Source organism: Macaca thibetana, chromosome 5, assembly GCF_024542745.1.
Source record: "Macaca thibetana thibetana isolate TM-01 chromosome 5, ASM2454274v1, whole genome shotgun sequence".
NCBI classification, from domain to species: domain Eukaryota; kingdom Metazoa; phylum Chordata; class Mammalia; order Primates; family Cercopithecidae; genus Macaca; species Macaca thibetana.
This window is the reverse complement of record NC_065582.1, coordinates 102,260,330-102,277,251: the sequence shown is the minus strand read 5'-3', so window position 1 is coordinate 102,277,251 and position 16,922 is coordinate 102,260,330. Positions and strand designations below refer to the sequence as shown.

The 16,922-nt window shown below is 35.7% G+C and overlaps 1 protein-coding gene across 9 annotated transcripts in view; it reads left to right on the top strand.

Moving 5' to 3' along the window:
• PTPN13 (protein tyrosine phosphatase non-receptor type 13) overlaps positions 1-16,922 on the top strand; it is a 223,872-nt gene that overhangs the window by 55,081 nt on the left and 151,869 nt on the right. For all 9 annotated transcript variants that reach the window (XM_050790402.1, XM_050790400.1, XM_050790397.1 and 6 more), the window contains exon 4: positions 16,291-16,469. In XM_050790402.1, the coding sequence (XP_050646359.1) occupies positions 16,291-16,469 (179 nt within the window). The remainder of the gene's footprint in view (positions 1-16,290; positions 16,470-16,922) is intronic.

The following is a 16,922-nucleotide window of genomic DNA, read 5'->3' as shown; positions in this document are numbered from 1 at the left end:
TCTCTCCTTCATGTTTGAAGGATAATTTTGCTAGATATAATATTCTAGGTTGGAACAGATTTTTCCTTTAGCATTTTGAATGTGTCATTCCATTCCCTCCTGGCCTATGAGGTAGGTGTCCAGTAGGAATTCTGCTGTCAGACATGTCAGAGCTCCTTTGTATGTTATTTTTATCTTTTCTCTTGCTGCTTTTAGGACCCTTTCTTTATCCTTCTCTTTTGAGTTTGATTATTATATACCTTGAGGTAGTTTTATTTGAGTTAAATCTTCTTGGTGTTCTTTGATCTTTTTGTACTTGGATATTCATACTGTAGGTTTGAGAAGTTCTCTGTTATTAAACTTTCTATTGCACTCTCTCTTTATATCCTCTTTAAGGCCAATAATTCTTAGATTTGCCCTTTTGAGGTTATTTTCCAGCTCTTGTAGCCAAGCTTTATTCTTTTTTTTTTCTTTCTTATTTTTCCCCCGACTGTGTATTTCCATATAGCCTGTTGTTGAGCTCATCAGTTTTTTCTTCTGCTTGATCAGTTCTGCTGTTGAGATTCTCTGATGCATTTTTCAGTTTGTTGTTTGAATTTTTCAGTTCCAGAATTTCTGCTTGATTTTTTAAATTTTAATCTCTTTGTTAAATTTCTCTGATAGAAATCTGAATTCTTTTTCTTGTTTTCTTGATATTCATTGAGTTTCCTCCAGAGAGCTATTTTGAATTTCCTTTCTGAAAGGAGTGTCTTCATCACTCCAAGATTGGTCACTAGTGTCTTATTTAGTCCATTTGGTGAAGTCTTGTTTCCTTGTGTGTCCCTGATGCTTTCGGACATTCATTGATGTCTGGGCATTGAAGAGTTAAGTATATATTCCAGTCTTTGCAGTCTAGTCTTGTTTGTATACAACTTTCTTGACAAGACTTTCCATGAATTCAGAGGGGATTGGGTATTGTGATCTAAGCCTGCAATTACTGCAGCCATTTCAGCACTAGGGGGCGCCCTAAGCCCAGGAGCACTGCAACTCTTGCAGACCGCTAAATACGCTGCCTTGGTAAACTTGGATAAGATAAGGAAGATTCCCTAGATTAGCAGGCACAGCCGCTTGCTCTCTTTTCTCTCTTTTCCCCAGTCAGAAGGAACCTCTCTCTGTACTAGGCTGCCTGGAGTGGAGGGAGAGGTGACATAGACTTTCCTGTGATCACCACAGCTGACACTGCAGAGTCTCACCTGAAGGCTTGCAGACCAGCACAGTACTGGGGTTCACCCAAGACACATGGCCACTACTGCCTAGCTGCTGATGATGTTTATTCAAGGACCATGACCACTTTAGTCAGCAGGTGGTGAATCTGACTGGGACTGAGTCTGTTCCGTCAGGACAGTGCATTTTCTTCTGGCCCAGAATGGGTCTAGAAACACCATCTAGGAGCAAAGGTTTGGAATTGGGGGCTTCAGGAATCTGCTAAGTTGGTGCCCAAGTTGTGAGACAAAGTCCTCTGTGCTCTTCCCACTCCATCCTCCACATGGAAGGTGTCTCCCCAAGAGCTGCACTGCCTGGAGTTGGAGAGGAGTGATACAGGCACTCCCTTAGTTGCCACAGTTGGTTTTGCACTGGGTTGCATCCCAAGTCCACTGCCTCTGAGACTAGTGCAGTACCAGGGTTTGCCCTAGGACTGCAGTCCTTGTGGTCTGACTGCCACTCAAATTTATTCTGTGATCCAGGCCACTTTAGTCAGCTGGTAGTAAAGCCCCACTGGCCTGAAACTGGGTTCTTCTCACTGGAGTTGGGGATTCCCCTCTAGCCCACTGGTGGTCTGAATGCTCCCTCATAGGCATTGACAGAATTCCTACCTGTGTTGTGTTTTGCTGTGACAGAGCAGCACTAAGCTCCATTGTAAAGTCCTCCGCTGACTTCACTGTCTCCTCCAAGCACATAGACTGTCTCCTCACTGGACTGCCTGGAATTGGTGTAGTCAATGCAAGACTGTCTCTCCTACACTCTTGAGTGCCTCTTTCCTTGATAAAAAGTGCCTGGTTTGAACATAGGTACTTTTATCACTCACCTCACTTTTTTGTTCTTATGAAGGTGCTTTCTCGCATGGGTGATGGTTCAATTTACTGTTCCTGATGGGGGATTATTGCTCAGGGTTCTATTTGGCCATCTTGCTCTGTCTTCTTCTTCCTGGTTATTTTTTAAAACTTCTATTTTCTTTTCAAAGACAAAATTAGTAAACTAGAAAATAGGGCTGAAGAGATCACCCTAATACTAAAAATAGGAGAGAGTTCAGGTTTATGGGGCATTGAATGAGAAGGTCCAGCATACCTCTGAGTTCCAGAAGGAAAACCAAGAGGATAGGAAACAGAACAATTAATGAAGATATAATAGTTGATAATTTTTGAGAGCTGATAAAATATATAGATCTTCAAATTCTAGAAGCTTAAGTCACAGTCAAAAATTTTTTAAAAATTCTACACATAGATTAATGGGATTGGAAATATAGGACACCATAAACAAGCAGAAGGTTTTTAAAGCAGTCAGAGAGAAAAAGAAAGCTGAATTATCTACAAAGAAAAAAGAATTAGCTTAAGAGCAGACTGAACAGTAAAAATAAGGTCAGAATTTGGTAGAATTAAATAAATTCTTAAAACTGCTTAATTTCACTAAGAAATAAAATCTTAAAACTGCTGTGAGGATACATCATAATTATTTTAAGAAAAAAGAAAATATCACTATAACAACTTACAATAACATTTTCTAATAGAAATATCATAAACATCGTATATAATTTAATGTTCTCTATGACCTGCATTAGAAGGATGAAAAGAGATAGATGAAATTAATTTCTATGTTTTATTTAATCCAATATATTAAAAATATCATTTTCATATGTAACTGGTATGAAAAAGTATTAGTAAGATGTTGTACACTTTATTTGTACTAAGTCATCATCAAAATCTAACATTCATAGCATATGCCAATTCAGACTCTAAATTTTATCAAAAATATTTATATTTCATAAAATATACAGATGAAAAAGTAATTTACATGCCTAAATTGTTATAATCATACTTAGAAGTTTTCTAATATCTGATTAAGTATTCATCTGAAAATTAAATTTTAAATAAATTAAAAACTCAATTCCTCAGTTTCAAAAGCCACATTTCAAATTTTTAAAAGTGACCAGGCATAGTGGCTCACACCTATAATCCCTGCACTTTTGGAAGCCAAGGTGGGTGGATCACCTGATGTCAGGAGTTCAAGACCAGCCTGGCCAACGTGGTGAAACCCCAATCTACTACAAATACAAAAATTAGCTGGGCGTGGTGGTGCGTGCCTGTAGTCCCAGATACTCAGGAGGCTGAAGCAGGAGAATTACTTGAACCTGGGAGGCGGAAGTTGCAGCGAGCCGAGATCGAGACACCGCAGTCCAGCCTGGGTGACAGAGTAAGACTCTGTCTCAAAAACAAAACAAAACAAAACAAAAACTTAAAAGCCACACGTGGCTGATAGCCACTGCATTGGAATGTACAGATAGAATTTGATGTCTTTCTAAACTTTGGTTCAAGATTAAAGTCAAAACAAAACATTTTCATATGAAAACTGTGAGTACTTATGTATTTCAGGAAGAAGGAAATAAAACCCAGAAGGAAGAAAAAGGTTCAAGAAGGAACAGTAAGCAAAAGAATCAGTCAACTTGATGATCAATCTAAGCAATCAATGGCTGTATAAAACATCAACAGCAATCATCTCAAATTTAAAATTATAAGTAAAACAGTAATATGGGAGACCGATGTAGGTGATAGGAGTTAAAGCAGTCTAAGGGTTGATCTGTTTATGAGAATAATATCTATAATTGGCCTTAGAGTTTGCATAGTTCAAATATCGTTAAAGTTTTTGGCAATAATCACAAAATAAAAAAGGAAATGTAGAACTTCCAATCTGGTAGAAACAAAGGAGAATAAGTAACACAATTAAATCATAAGAAGAGAGCCAAAGCATGAACTTCAAATTGATTTCCTTTTTTTTAAAAAAAGACTTTATAGTAAATATAGAAAATTTTATGGGTTAAAAGTTTTAAAGTAAATCTTTGTACATAGTATGCAGCTTTTAAAAGATCAAATTCTAATGAGTGCCTTAATATTATATTCCTTATTATCTATAGCCATAATTTTGTTGATTAAGAGGGTGTATCAGTTGTCTTTGACATGCTACATCTTGCCCTGCATTCGTAACTCCGGAATTAACAGGTCCTTCAAGTTAAAGTGTTTGAACTGTATGAAATTACCCATTTGTTCCCTGGAAACAAACTATAAAACACAAAGTTAAATTTAGTATCTAAGATGCTTAATATGAATAATGTAGGTTATTTGATAAGTATATGACACGCTTGTAGCAAACAACCCCTTCCCCACAAACACAGTCAATACCCTGTGTTTTAATTTAAAATTATTTTGACTTCACATGTTCTAAACAGTCAGTTTTATAAATTTAAATAGCCATACAGTTAGATAGGAGAGTTGCTACAGTTCATCTTCTCTAGTCCTATCCTTGGTGATAAATGTTACTTTTACTCACTATATTTATTGTTTAAATTTTTATACTTAACAGAGGTTTTATTATTGTTGAGGTATAACATATATTGCAAACAACATTAGTCTTAATTGTACAGCCTGATTAATTTTATGAATGTACACACTCATACAGTCACCACTCAGATTCAGATACAGAGTATTTTCAGTACCTAGAAGGCTCCCTCATGTTCCCTCCTAGTCAATTCTTGTTTACCAAGGGTAATCACTACTATGACATATCACACAGGTAATGTTTGACTGGTTTTGAACATCATAAAAATAGGATCATACAATGTGAACTCTTGGGTGTCTGACTTCTTTTACTCAACATTCTGTGAGACATTCAGATTATGTAACTAAGGTTTTTACAGAAAACATTTTACAGGTATTTCTCAATATCTTTTGTCCAATATAGAAATTAAAAGAGAGCTTTACACCTTGTATCATTTAGTAACAAGTTAAAATTTTACTTTCTTGGGGTGATGTGTATCAGTCATAGTTACCATTTTTATAAGAAATGTATACTATTTTTTTAAAAAATTGAATAGTTTACCATTCAAATAATCTTCCTTCCTCCTTTTCTTTTTGAGAAGGAAAATGTCTTTACAACGTAAGTGGCAGGGCAGAGAGCGGTGAGGGAGATATGTCAGTAGCAACAGAGAATGGCATTAGTGATCAGAAAAATATTTTTCATGAGTACCTACAGAGAACATGGTTCCATGTAAACACAAGACAAAGCCAGTTCCTCTCTGGAAAGATATATCTTTTTTCCTCTGGAAACTAAAAATATACTATTCTTCATTGACCTTTTCATCCAATTCTCCAAAAATGAAATAAATGCCAGTCACCTTTGATATTATTCATGTTTCTGTCTTTGTATAAATTTCAGGCCCTTGAAAGTAAAATGAAATCACTGAGTTTATTCTTTAAATTCTGTATCTGCTCCTCTTACACCCCCGCCCCCAAGATTTATGCAGATTGCAGAGGTGGAAGAAAAAGGATCTCTTTTGAAACTTAATCTGCACTTGCAAAAAAAAAAAAAAAATCAAAAACCTGCTGCTTTATAAAAGTCCTTCACTAAAACTTTTTTTTTTTTTACTGGTAATTATCTCTGTTGTAGTTTATTTTGTCTGGCAAAATGTAATGTGGCAGCTGTAAAATCTACAGAGGGCTATAATGAAATTGTTAGGTGGCAACAGAAATACTAGCATTTTAAAAGACTTACCACATCATTCCAAAATTGCTTTGACAAAATTGTTAAGCTAACAATAAGATCAAGTTTTTAAATATAATTTACCATTCATGGTTAACATTTTTATAGCTGCTTTAACAAGATGGCCAAATAAGATATGATTGTTATATTTTTATTTCTTATTTATTTATTTATTTATTTGAAACACAGTCTCACTGTGTCACCAGACTGGAGTATAGTAGCGCAATCTTGGCTCACTGCAACCTTTGCCTCCCAGGTTCAAGTAGCTCCTGCCTCAGCCTCCCAAGTAGCTGGGACTACAAGCGCACACCACCACGCCCAGCTAAGTTTTGTAGTTTTAGTAGAGATGGGATTTTACCATGTTGGCCAGGATGGTCTTGATCTCTTGACTTCGTGATCCACCTGCCTTGGCCTCTCAAAGTGCTGGGATTACAGGCATGAGCCACCGCGCCCAGCTGTTATATTTTTAAAAAGAAACCACTTTTAAGCAAATTGTCTTTTAGGAGTCTGCAGCTAAAATATTACACATACATAGAGTAGTTTTGCTCTCAAAGTTTGGGTACTCTTCAGGGAAATAAAAAAATTGATATGAATTCCATGACCTTGAGGTACTGGTTGTATGCCTAATGCATTTGTGTATCAGACAGGGTAAGAGATTAAAGGTGCTCACCTCATACACTATGGATATTTATTGGATTTATAGAAAGTGTTGGATTACAGGCACTTACCACAGCTACTTGGAAGCAGAAGCAGGAGGACTGCTTGAGCCCAGAAGTTTGGGGATGCAGCCAGCTATGATTGCACCACTGCTCTCCAGCCTGGGTGACAGAGTGAGACCCCAACTCTTAAAAATAAATAAGTAAATATAGAAAGTGTTAACAGAAGAAACAAAATGCTTAGGAAGTTCATTTGTACTTTGTTTTACTTTGGGAATGAGATAGAAAAAGCCAAATGGGCCGGGCGCGGTGGCTCAAGCCTGTAATCCCAGCACTTTGGGAGGCCGAGACGGGCGGATCACGTGGTCAGGAGATCGAGACCATCCTGGCTAACACAGTGAAACCCCGTCTCTACTAAAAAAAATACAAAAAACTAGCCGGGCGAGGTGGCGGGCGCCTGTAGTCCCAGCTACTCGGGAGGCTGAGGCAGGAGAATGGCGTAGACCCGGGAGGCGGAGCTTGCAGTGAGCTGAGATCCGGCCACTGCACTCCAGCCTGGGCGACAGAGCGAGACTCCGTCTCCAAAAAAAAAAAAAAAAAAAAAAAAAAGCCAAATGAAGTTAATGTTTAATTAAGTGGTGTAGGGGAAAAGAAATATCTTTTTCTTATCCATTGCTAGGTTCATGGCTGAGGCCCCTGTAAAAAAAGACAGATTAACAAGAGAAAAGCATACAAGTTTATGGTATCTAAGTTTTATGTAACACAAGAGCCTTTGGAATTGAAAACCCAAAGTAATAATTAAACCTGTGGGGGGTTTTGCGCTGTCTGATGGAGAAGTGGATGGGATTGAGAGTATAATTTGATAATAAAGTGTGATCTAATGGTAATAAACTGGGGGAAACTTAGCACAGCCTTTTTGATCAGATTCTTCTTTGTGTCCTTGTGTGTTCAGAGATGAGGATGTTTCTTTCCTCCAGGTATACAAAGGGCACGTCTTGCATGAAGGTTCAGAGGAAAGGGTGGGAGAAGGTCAGAGAGTGGCCTTCCTGCTTCTGTGGTTTTCTCAAATACCAAGGTGCCATAATTTGGGGCAGTATGTTCTGAACCCCATCAGTGGATAAGGCAATTTATTTCTAAATGTCAGTGGCAGTCTCAATTTGGTACTCTTTAATCAGCTTCCATATTATAAATAGAGAAGAGCTATTTAGGTCTCATTTGTAGTCTGAAATTACTGATAGTTATTCTGCCTTTCTAATAAAATGAAGTAACTATAATTTGGATAAAATAGTTACTTGTAACACTTTCCAGCTTGCTGTATCTCCTGTAAAATGCCTTACTTACAGCTTTGTAAGCTGCAAAACAAACAAAAAGCATCAGGAAAGGATATAAAGTTATACATACCTCATCTTATTATATATTTAATACCAGTTAATTAACATATAATTGGAGCAAGTACAAGGTCAAGAAGCAACTTAATTAGTGATACCATTTTAATGTCCCTAATGAGAGCAGTGGTTTTTATTTGTGTGTAGGGTAGGTTGATACACATATTGGAATCTCCAGGAAGTTATTTTAAAATACTGTGTAGATTCCTGTACTCTGTCTCCAGAATTCACACAAAGTCCTCAGTGGATCAGGAAACAGAAAGCCTGCTTAGTTTCTTAATTACCTTAAACTCCCAAAGTCAGACATTGTAAATAAGTTTGTTTCAGTATTCAAATAAGCCAAGTTGACTCTTATCTTAAATCATACTTGCAAATGTAACTAAAAGAGATTGGAGAATAAAGATCAAGAGTATTCTCTGTGTGAATAATTTAGAGTTTCTGGTATTTGAAAGTTGAAAGAAAACTTTGCTTTTCTTGATAGTGGAACTCCAAAATAGTTGCCTGTGTGTGGTCAGCAAAGTCTAAATTAGTAAGTTATTCTCAGGCAGGGCAGAAGGGCAACTTTAAAAGGTTGTGGATCTGTGTGGTATAGATTTTAAATGGGAAACAAAATCTTTTTCTTGCAAATATTTCAGTTAGGTAATTATAATGGCATTGTACCTGATCTTTAGGAAAATTATAATTTGTATCCTTAAACCACTTTTATTCTAGAAGAAATATGTGAAAACAGAGTTACAAAAACTTTTTTCAGTATTTTGGCATGTAATTTTGGGAGATACGGTTTTTATTGATGGTAAGCATAAAGCAGTTGGTGGAAAAGGTGGAAGTGAAAGGGAAATCAAAGAGGAAGAACATAGTATTTCAAAGGAATAAAGTGAGCAGCTCCTCAGCATATGATAAGAAAGGAAGGAAGAATGAAAGGAACTGCTACTATTTATTTCATGCTGCTTGAATCAGGTGGCCAGGCAGGCTTGCTGAAGAAGAAAGCAAGAAACCTGCTTCCCTCTATCCACATTGTCCAATCACTTAAGCCTTGTTACTTTTAATAATAACCAATTTGGTTTTACTAATATAGATTGTCTGTATATCACTTGTTTCATTAGTGTTTTGTTGCCAAGTAGCATAGTTCTGGAAGTACATAACAAAACACAACTACTGGAAGCCTAATTGATCAGTAGCCATACCAAGATTCCAGTGGTTGTGGTTTGGGCAAGCAGCTTGCTTGTGTTTAGTCATTTTAAAAAGAGAGAAAATGTGTGTGTTTGTGTGGTTAATGTCATCATTAAGAAACAAAAATATCTTTTATCTCCTATTCATGAAACAGACCAATTTGGAGTAACAAGTTTGTATGATTTCATGTTATTAGAATACTGCAACTTGTATTACAAACAAAAATTTCTAAAACTATGCTGATACTGTACTGATAATGTGCATTCAAATAAATGTCTTCATTTAACAAGTCATGTTTTACCTAAAGTTAATGACTATGTATAGTAAAATACCAATTTGACAAATGTAGTTACTCAATAAGTACTAATTGGTTTGATCATCAAATCTTAAAGCAATTGTTCTAAATTGAGGATCTATGCTAACTAGGAATACCATGTAATAAGTAATAAACAGACTACTTACAAAAAGGATATTCCCCAAGAAATTAATTTTAATTAAAGAACAAATTGATATTTTGGGATACTTTGTACCTTAAATCATTTGTATTTCTCACATTTTTTTCTACGTAAAAGATGCCAACAAAATTTCCCAAAGATCTAGAATATAACAGTTTGAGAATTAAATCTATTATTCTGAAACTACAGTACTTGTCATGGATGATACGCTCTTTGTCTTCTGTGGGGGGAAAATGCTAAGTAGGTGATTGAGGACAAATTCAAGGAGTGAATTTTCTTAGCTGTGTAGTCTACAACTGGTATCTTTGAGAAAAGGTTTATTAAATAATAATAGTCACCACTTTTATATGGCACTTACTGCTGTATGCCAGGAACTGTTCTAAGTCTTTGGTTTTGGTTTTGTTTTTTTCATTAATCCTCACAGCAGCCTTATCTATGATGTGACAATGATTTTTATCAATAAGGAAATTCAGGCACAGAGGTGCTAAATAACTTACTGAATGAAGATCACTGTATAAACCCTAAATATCAAACTTGGGATTTGAACCCAGGGATTCTGGCTTACACTGTACTGTCTCTCAGTAAAATGAGACTACATACTAAATTACTGAAGTCAGCTACTATAAAAAGAATGAAATGAAGCTGACAGTTTCTCTGATATTGAAGCGGCATCATTTTCTGGGGTAAATACCCGAGGTTCGTAGACTCGCACCAAGAAGATTAAGGACAGGGACACACATAAGGAGTGAGCTTAGGAGCAGAGGTTTTAATAGGCAAAAGAAAGAGAAAGGAGAACATCTCTGTCTTCTCTCTTCTCTCTCCTCTCTCTTCTCTCTCTGTCTCTCTCTCTCTCTCTCTAGAAGAGCAACTTTAAAAGGTTGTGGACCTGTGGTATAGATTTAAAATGGGAAACAAATTAATTTTTGCAAACATTTCAATTAGATAATTATAATGGCATTGTACCTGATCTTTAGGGAAATTATAATTTGTATCCTTAAACCACTTTTATTCTAGGAGAAATATGTCAAAACAGGGTTACAAAAACATTTTCTTTTCTGCTAGAGAGAGAGAGAGAGAAGAAAAAGAGACTCCCGAATTGGAATTCTAGCCTGGAATGGGAGTGTACCAAATTTTATAGGCAGGCTTGAGGAGGCAGTATCTGATCTACATAGGGCCCACAGATTGGCTGGACCAGGTGTGATGTTTACATGGTGCATGGTGAAGTCTGGCCACCTCGTCCTAATCTTATTATGCAAATGTACTTTCCACTTGACCTGCACCATATTATCTGCTACTTGCTGTACAGGTGGCTAGCAAAGAGAAGGGAAGATGGAGCCGCCATTTTGAACATGCCTAGTCCCAGTAACATTTTCCTATTGGCACAGCTGCCAGTATTCACCCGTGCAAGCTTCCAGCTTGTTTGTCTGTCTGCAGTTCAATTGTACAGGCTGCTCTGTTAGAAAAGAAAATGATTTTGGTACTGCTTTTCATTAAAGGAAAACCTTACTGAGGACTTCCTTACTCTCACTATCTGCCTAAATAATTCCTTTTTAACTCCTATATCAGTATCTTTCCAAATCTTCTAGGTGAGTTTAGGGATTTGGGTGATTAGCAAGGTCTGACCAACTACCACCAGAATATAAATTCCTGAGAACCAAAGGCTCATAGGAGTTTAGTAAATGATGTTGCATGATTAGCTATACCAAGAAAACTTACATGTAAAATGTCTTTAAAGAGACTATGATTATCAATTTACCTTATTGTAGATATCAATTTCAATCGTTTACGCAATTTTATTTTCAATAAGGAGTTGCTATTCTATCCTGTATGGTATTAGACAAACAGAAGTTTTTTTAAAGTAGTAACAAAACTTTTGAGGAATTAATACAGCTTTATTTTGTTATCTACTTCTAGCATATACTACAATTTCCAGTAAGCCTTAAATAATTTATCACAAAACTTACTATCAAGAAAATGTTAAGATATAGGGAAACTATTCTAAATCATTTATTTTCTGTTTGTGCATTGTTATACCAGATTATTGATTTAACAATGTATATATTGTATGAACATATGGACTGAATTTTTGAGAGAATTCCATATTATAGAGGGACTTTATCAAATCCTTCAGAGTTTGGAACAGTGGCCTCTGCATACATTTTTGCCAGACACCCTAACAGAACATATAAAATGGGAAGACTAATTTCTTGTGCTTGAATAGGCAAAGGGATTTTTCCAATCAAAATGGTGTCATTATTGTTCTAAGTCTCAAAATGATTTCCTGATACTTTTGATGAGTGTTTCCTTACCATGTTTGTTGCCTAGTTAAGATTATTTCCCTAATTTTTAATAGTATATGTGGAAGATGAAAAATAAGGGGACAATCCAAAGGAAACGGCAAGAACCCTCAGGGAAAAAAAATGGATTAATATAAAATGATCTTAGTTTAAAAGAACATTGGAAAGAAGCTCTAAGGTGTTTCTTTGCGTATCAAATTTCTGCTTATCCTTAACCTTGCCTCTAGCTGCTTGAAATTCTGTTTAAGCAACTTTTCTGTGGAATATTGGTAAAATCTATAATCATTAGACTACTAGAATCAATTCATATCAGATTTACTCTTTCATAATAGCATTCTTGAATGCAGTTAGCACACAATTAAAACACAGTGAATGGAATTACAAGCTTCTAGAATCCATTTTTAAATATTCTTTTGTTAGCATTTTTTGAAGGATTTTAAATACATTGCTTTAAATTTCTTCTTTTTAGTTAGACAAGATGAGTGAATTGAAGACTGATTCTAGCCACAACTCTAAATTCCCTTACTTTCAGGTTTGCATAACCCTTTAAAATTATTTTAAAATATTTTCTGTGGTTTCACTATGTTTTCTCAAGAGTCCAGTACTTAAATGTCACGTGTGTGTTTAGAGAATTTGACAGCAGTTTGTTGTCACAGTTGCTTTAACTTTATTACAAGCCATTTAAAAATCACATTTGAAAATATTTGTGTAATTTCTCATTTTTTTCTTTCTTTCTTTTCTTTTCTTTTTTTTTTTTTTTTTGAGACAGAGTCTCACTCTGTCACCCAGGCTGGAGTGCAGTGGTGTGATCTCGGCTCACTGCAACCTCTGCCTCTCAGGTTCAAGTGATTCTCCTGCCTCAGCCTCCTGAGTAGCTGGGATTACAGGTACCCTCCACCTCACCCGGTAATTTTTTTTTTGTTTTTTTTTTTTAGTAGAGACAGGGTTTCTCTATGTTGGCCAGGCTGGTCTTGAACCCTGACCTCAGGTGATCCACCCACCTCAGCCTGCTGAAGTGCTGGGATTACAGGCATGAGCTACTGCGCCCAGCCTGTGTGTATTATTTTTAACAAGCAAAAGTGTGATCCTTCTTGGTAATTCTGTTTCTCACTGCTCTTCACCATTTCTCTGCCCAAAATTCTTGCTGTTCCTTGTACAAACTTAGTAATTTCCTTACCCACATGCCTTTGCTTTGGCCATTTCTTCTTTTTAGAATCCTAATCTTAGCCATGATCAAGTCGTACCTACTAAAGGGCCACATATAAAAAAAGAAATTAATTCTTTATTGTAGTTGAAGTAATTTTGCTATCCTCCAAACTCTTTTTTTTCTTAGATACCTAATACTTTCTATCTTGTATTTATGTACATATTATCTCCCCAATAATACTTTAGACTCTAGTAGCAAATGACCTGTAATGTTGAGAAGAAAATGTGTGTGTGTGTGTGTGTGTGTGTGTATATATATATATATATATATATATATAGTCCTTAAAATACAGATATACTTTAAATGTTCAATAAAAGCAAACAATATATTGTATAAAAGTTGAAATATACAGTTTCATCATTACACATTATACATATGTACCAAAACATTACACTATACCCTATAAATAAGTATGATTATGTGTCCCTTAAAAACAAAATACAACTTAATAAAAAAGGAGAGAGATATATAGTTCTTAACTGAGTAATAATCAGTTTACTGACCTTGGTTGTGCTGGTAAGTGAATAAATCTCTTCATTTTATAGTGATAAGGAATTATGAATTGCTTTCACCTTTGGCAGTTTCTGATTGGTGCTCCCATGCTGAGGAGGGGAGAGCATCAGTCTGTAGCCAAGGATGAAGAGGAGGAATGTAGCAAGCCCTTTTCTGGTCTAGGTGGATACCAGAATCCACAGTGACATGACAGGGCATAGCATTTAGGCTTTTAGGTGGCATTCAGGCCTCTGTGTTAGCTGTGATCCGCAATCATTTATAAATTTGAAGTGGTAACAGTTACACCCAAAATCATACTTTTGCCTCCAAAAGAAAGACAATCTGGAATTAGCCATGACAGTTAGAATCCCAGCTTCCTAACTTAGATTCAGGACTTAGGTACTGGAGAACTGGACAGAAAGTCTAGTAAGTAGAATTAATTAAAATAGTGGGATGGAGATTGGCAGTGGTGAGTGAAAGAAGTATTAGAGGGAAGTTACAGCACCATACATGCATCAGTCCCCAAGAGAAGAGGAAGAATCTGGAAAAAAAAAAAAAAAAAAAAAAAAAAAAACAGACCAAGAAGGAGCAGTCTGCATGCTGGAGTACCCCAGGGCTCAGTCCCCTTGGTCTTCATTTCTTTTCTATCTTAACTCTTGTGGTTTTTTTTTTTTTTTTTTTTTAAATGACCTCATCAAGTCACATGGCTTTAAATAGAATCCAGTAGGCCAGCAACTCCCAAAATATATCCGTAATTCTGATTTTTATCTCACATTTCAGATCAAATTGCCTAATTGACATCCTCATTTGAATATATAACAGATATCTTAAATGTAATAGGTCCCAAAGTTCTAATTCCTGCCACCACCTCCTAACCCCCATCTCAGCAGCCTGCAGTATTTCAGACAATCTCTGTTGATGGCACTCTGTCCTTCCAATTACTCAGATCAAAACTTCGATGTCATCCAGAGTCTTCTTTTTCTGTCATTCCACATCCAATCTGTCAGGAAATTCTGTTGTCACTACCTCTAAAATATCTTCAGTTTCCAGCAGTTTCTCACCACCTCTATCGCCACCACTGTGCTTATAGGCCATCATCATCTCACACCAGATTATTAGCGCATTGCCTTCCCAATTGGCCTCCTAGTGTTTGTTCCCCTTAGTTGATAATTTGACATAAATTGATTTTAGATTGTTTTATAATATCTGTGACATGAAATCTCACGGTTTTGAATGGTATCTTTTGGCAAGGGAGATATTGTTTTGCTTTGTCAGTTCTTTTCTAGCTAGATTGTGTGTTCTCTGTGTATGAAATAACTAAGAGGCGGCTTTTAACAGAAAACTTATACAGTGACTGTAAAATACAACAGCATACACCTAAGATTGTGAGCTGTGATGATTAATTGAAATGATTCATTGAAATGTATTTGGCAATAACAATTGTGAACTAAGTTTCAGAAGTCTGATGTATGATTGGTTAAGGCTTTGAGGACCATTGGTCTATAACACCACTTCAGTGCAACCTAAGATGTGGTGACTGATTAAAAGATGCATTCAAACACATTTTTCTTCTTTGACACCATTATTAAAGACATGTCTCAGATTCATAAAAAAGCAGATTTTTAACCTTCAAAGTAAGAATGACTCTTAGTAGTTTACTTTTTAATCATAAGTCATATTCTGATCATGTTGATGGTAGATAGAGGTTAAAAAGTCAGAATGATTCAGTTCTGATAAAAAAAATTCAGTTCTGATTGTTTTCAGGAAAGTATAGATACTGTATGATAAACTTTTGCATAAACTTCTGTCAATGTCTTATCATTTGACAGAGTGATATCAGTATAACTTATTCAGATTGAATAATGGAATTTCAGTCATAGGCCTTTTGTGATTTTTCTATAGCTGTTATCTTGAGTCTGTAACCAAGTTCACCTAGCAGTTTTCCTAAAACCTGTATTAACTTACTTTTGAGATGAGGGACAAAATGAAGTTTATTCTAATCAGTCTGTTTTGTTGAGCCTAAAGTACAGCTTTACTTTTAGGTGGAGGCCTGCTGGTGTCTAGGGAATGTATTTTTGTTAATACTCTTAGGTGTGAGCTCTTGGACGTCTATACAGCCAAGCATTAAAACAAAAAGTTAAGAGACCTCATTGATCATATTTGGTAGTACAAAACAAGCTGCCTGAAATGCTAGTGAAATAATGAGCAAATGTAAATAAGATAAAATCTAAATTCAAGCAAAATATATACTTTGACTCAAGACATTTCATTGTAGTTAGAAACCTTGTGAATGCCTAAAAGGAATTTTAAAAGGAATTGATTTCTATCAATTTCAGGACACTATAGTCTAAATCGGAATCCTAACTTGGGAATCTATAAATGGGTTATAAGTAGATCCATAAAACTTCAGAATTTATACAGAGCTTTATATTTATGGGCAGTGTCCTTGAGAGAGAAACCACACCTTTCACCAGTTTCTTAAAGGAATGCATAATTCATAAAAAGTTAAAGAGCTATTAATCCTTATCCTATATCTATATATCCCTGTGATAAAACATTTGAACCAAGTTTAATTCTTAAGACGAACAATGAAAGGGCTCTATTTCTAGTTGATAGGATCTGCTATCCAGATTTTGAAAAATTAAGCCAAATCAAGGCATTATTGTTAATAATGCTACCTGTTGTATTTATATGAAACCCAATCTTTTTGTAGCATGTTGATTTGGTATATGTTAACTACTCATTAACATCTATACAAATAGGCTGGATTATCCATTGAAGTGATTACTGTTTCCTGTGATTATAATTTTAAGCAATTTTCTTCTTGTTCTTTTTTTTTATTTTGGTGCAATTACAAACCAGTAAGCCTAGCTGATCCTGCTGCTGTTGGCTTCATCATTTCTCCGTGGTCTCTGCTGTTGCTGCCATCTGGTAGTGTATCATTTACAGATGAAAATATTTCCAATCAGGATCTTCGAGCATTCACTGCACCAGAGGTTCTTCAAAATCAATCACTAAGTTCTCTCTCAGATGTTGAAAAGGTAACTGTTTAATTTTTTTATTTGGGTGGGGATAAGTCAAATAAAGATAATGGGCTACCCTGTTTCAACCCTCTGAAAAATCTATTGAGTTTTAAATGATCATGTATTCCAAGAAGTTCAGTTATTTTATTGAAGAATCCAAAATAGTTTTATAAAGATTTATAGCTCTGAGAAATATATGAAAAAAGTTAGCCATTGTTTAAGTGCATGTTTACAAATACTTATTAAATACCTGCTATGTATAAAACACCGTGCCCGAGAAAGATATAGAAATAACTAGAAAGTTGACCCTGATTAACATGTACAGAACAATCTATAACAGTGATCCTCATCCTTTTTGGCACCAGGGACTGGTTTCATGGAAGACAGTTTATCCAAGGATGGGGTGGTGGGGGAATGGTTGTAACATGAAACTGTTCCACTCAGATCATCAGGAACTAGATTCTCATAAGA